A 2,500-nucleotide genomic window follows, 5' to 3' on the forward strand; every position below is an offset into this window, starting at 1 on the left:
GTCAGGGCCGGAGCTATAGGGAGGGCGAGCAGGGCATTTGCCCCTGGGCCCAGTGCACCCTTGCATTGGTGGTGGGGGCCCAATTGTGATCTTGACAAGTCATATAGGGGGCCCGATAAGTGTCTTGCCCTAGGGCCCTGTGGACAATTGTTCCGCCACTGGCACCTGTAATTATACCTGTGACTAAGTGGGCTACCATAACAGTGAAGTGCTCCCCCAAGTGGCTAAATCTAAAACTACGCTAAAACCTAGCTATAGCTGAGAATAAAATGGTTCCTACACAGTTAGTTTATTATGCATCTTTTATTAGTTAATTAATCATTTATTTAATTAATTAATCATGTATTTAAAGTTGATTACCATCGTCCCCATTGGTGTAGCTGACCAGAGAGAGAGAGAGAGAGCACTGGGTAGCACTTGACTGGTCTACTGTTATTACATTACAATTTGTTACTGTAATATGCTCATTCTGCATCTATCTTTATTTAATTAATTAATCATGTATTTATAGTTTATCACTGTCGTCCCCATTGGTGTAGTTGACCAGCGAGAGAGAGAGGTAGAGAGCACTGGGTAGCGCTCGACAGTTATTACATTTACAATGTATTACTGTAATATGGTAATTCTGCATCTTTAATTAGTTATTTATTTATTTACAGTTTATTACAGTCATCCCCCAGAGAGAGAGCATTGAGTCGTGAGAGACTCGGGGGGTCTGCTGTTAACAGATACAATTTATTCCTGTAATATGCTACAATTTATTACTGTAATATGGTAATTCTGCATCTTTATTTAGTTATTTATTTACAGTTTATTACCGTCGTCCCCATTGGTGTAGTTGACCAGCGAGAGAGAGGGAGAGAGAGCACTGGGTAGCGCTCGACTGTTATTACATTTACAATGTATTCCTGTAATATGGTAATTCTGCATCTTTATGTAGTTATGTATTTACAGTTTATTACCGTCGTCCCCATTGGTGTAGTTGACCAGCGCCCCGCTCAGCACGGTGAGGAGCGCTCCGCTGGGGGCGTGTATGTGTGTGTGTGTGTGAGAGACCAGCGACTCCAGCAACACACACACGGCCGCCGCACCGCCCGCAGCCTCCACGGCCATGCGGCCCTCCTCTGCAACACACACACACAAACACGGAGCATACACACACACACACACCCACACACGCACCATCATCACACACGCACACGCACACACAGAGCACACACACCACCATACACACACCATCACATGCACACCATCACACACATCAGGCAATCAAGCACATGCAAGAAGATGTGGAGAGAGAGAGAGAGAGAGAGAGAGAGAGAGAGAGAGAGAGAGAGAGAGAGAGAGAGAGAGAGAGAGAGAGAGAGAGAGAGAGAGAGAGAGAGAATGAAGAGGAGGGAGAGGGAGAAGAGAGGAGAGAGAGGGAGAGGGGAGAGAGAGAGAGAGAGAGGAAGAGAGAGAGAGGATGAGGGAGATGGAGAGAGAGAGAGAGAGAGAGAGAGACAGAGACAGAGACAGAGACAGAGAGACAGAGAGACAGAGACGGGGAGGGTATGGACAAGGTGTGGGAAAAGTGGAGAGGAGGAGAGAGAGAGAGAGAGAGAGAGAGAGAGAGAGAGAGAGAGAGAGAGAGAGAGAGAGAGTCAGGGTAGTTGTGTTAAATGAACAATCCATTCAGGACACTATGGAACAAAACTATCAAATCAACACAATGGAACAGAAACAACAAGGAAATAAAACAACAATAACACATAATAACAGCGCAAAACAACATTAACAAACAATATAATGATAATAATAACAACAATAATAATAATAATAGTAAAATAATAATACAAAAACAGTAACAAAGTGAAATAATAATAATAATAATAATAGTAATAATAATAATAATAATAATACAAAAATAGTACAAATTCAAAAGTGAAATCATAATAATAATCATCATAATAGTAATAATAATAATAGTAAAAATAATCATAATAATAATAGCAATAGTTAACGGGTGGGGGGAGGTGAGTATTTTCACCATTGCTTATAGCACGCACGCACGCACGCACGCACGCACGCACGCACGAACACTTACGAGTTCAACTGCACTTACAAGTATGAACTACATGACTCACTGTAACACAAACACACATCTTCATTCTCTCTCTCTCTCTCTCTCTCTCTCTCTCTCTCTCTCTCTCTCCCTCTCCCTCTCTCAATCTCTCTTCCCCGAAAAAAAGAGGATATGCCACACACACACACACACACACACACACACACACACACACACACACACACACACACACACACACACACACACACACACACACACACACACACACATCTGGAGTGTGTGCAGGCTGTGTGTGTTTCCTGGTAGCGTCCCGCAGGAGGCCTCGACAAGGCAACACACACTCACACTGGACATGTGTCTGTGTCTGTGTCTGTGTCTGTGTGTGTGTGTGTGTGTGTGTGTGTGTGTCTGTGTCTGTGTCTGTGTCTGTGTGTG

General features: G+C 43.6%; 1 protein-coding gene across 1 annotated transcript in view; it reads right to left on the minus strand.

Moving 5' to 3' along the window:
- Nucleotides 1-2,500, minus strand: part of rap1gds1 (RAP1, GTP-GDP dissociation stimulator 1) — a 38,716-nt gene that overhangs the window by 20,206 nt on the left and 16,010 nt on the right. The window contains exon 5 of the mRNA XM_063186763.1: nt 963-1,124. Within this exon, the coding sequence (XP_063042833.1) occupies nt 963-1,124 (162 nt within the window). The remainder of the gene's footprint in view (nt 1-962; nt 1,125-2,500) is intronic.

This window comes from Engraulis encrasicolus, chromosome 21 (genome assembly GCF_034702125.1).
Source record: "Engraulis encrasicolus isolate BLACKSEA-1 chromosome 21, IST_EnEncr_1.0, whole genome shotgun sequence".
Taxonomy (NCBI): Eukaryota; Metazoa; Chordata; class Actinopteri; order Clupeiformes; family Engraulidae; genus Engraulis; species Engraulis encrasicolus.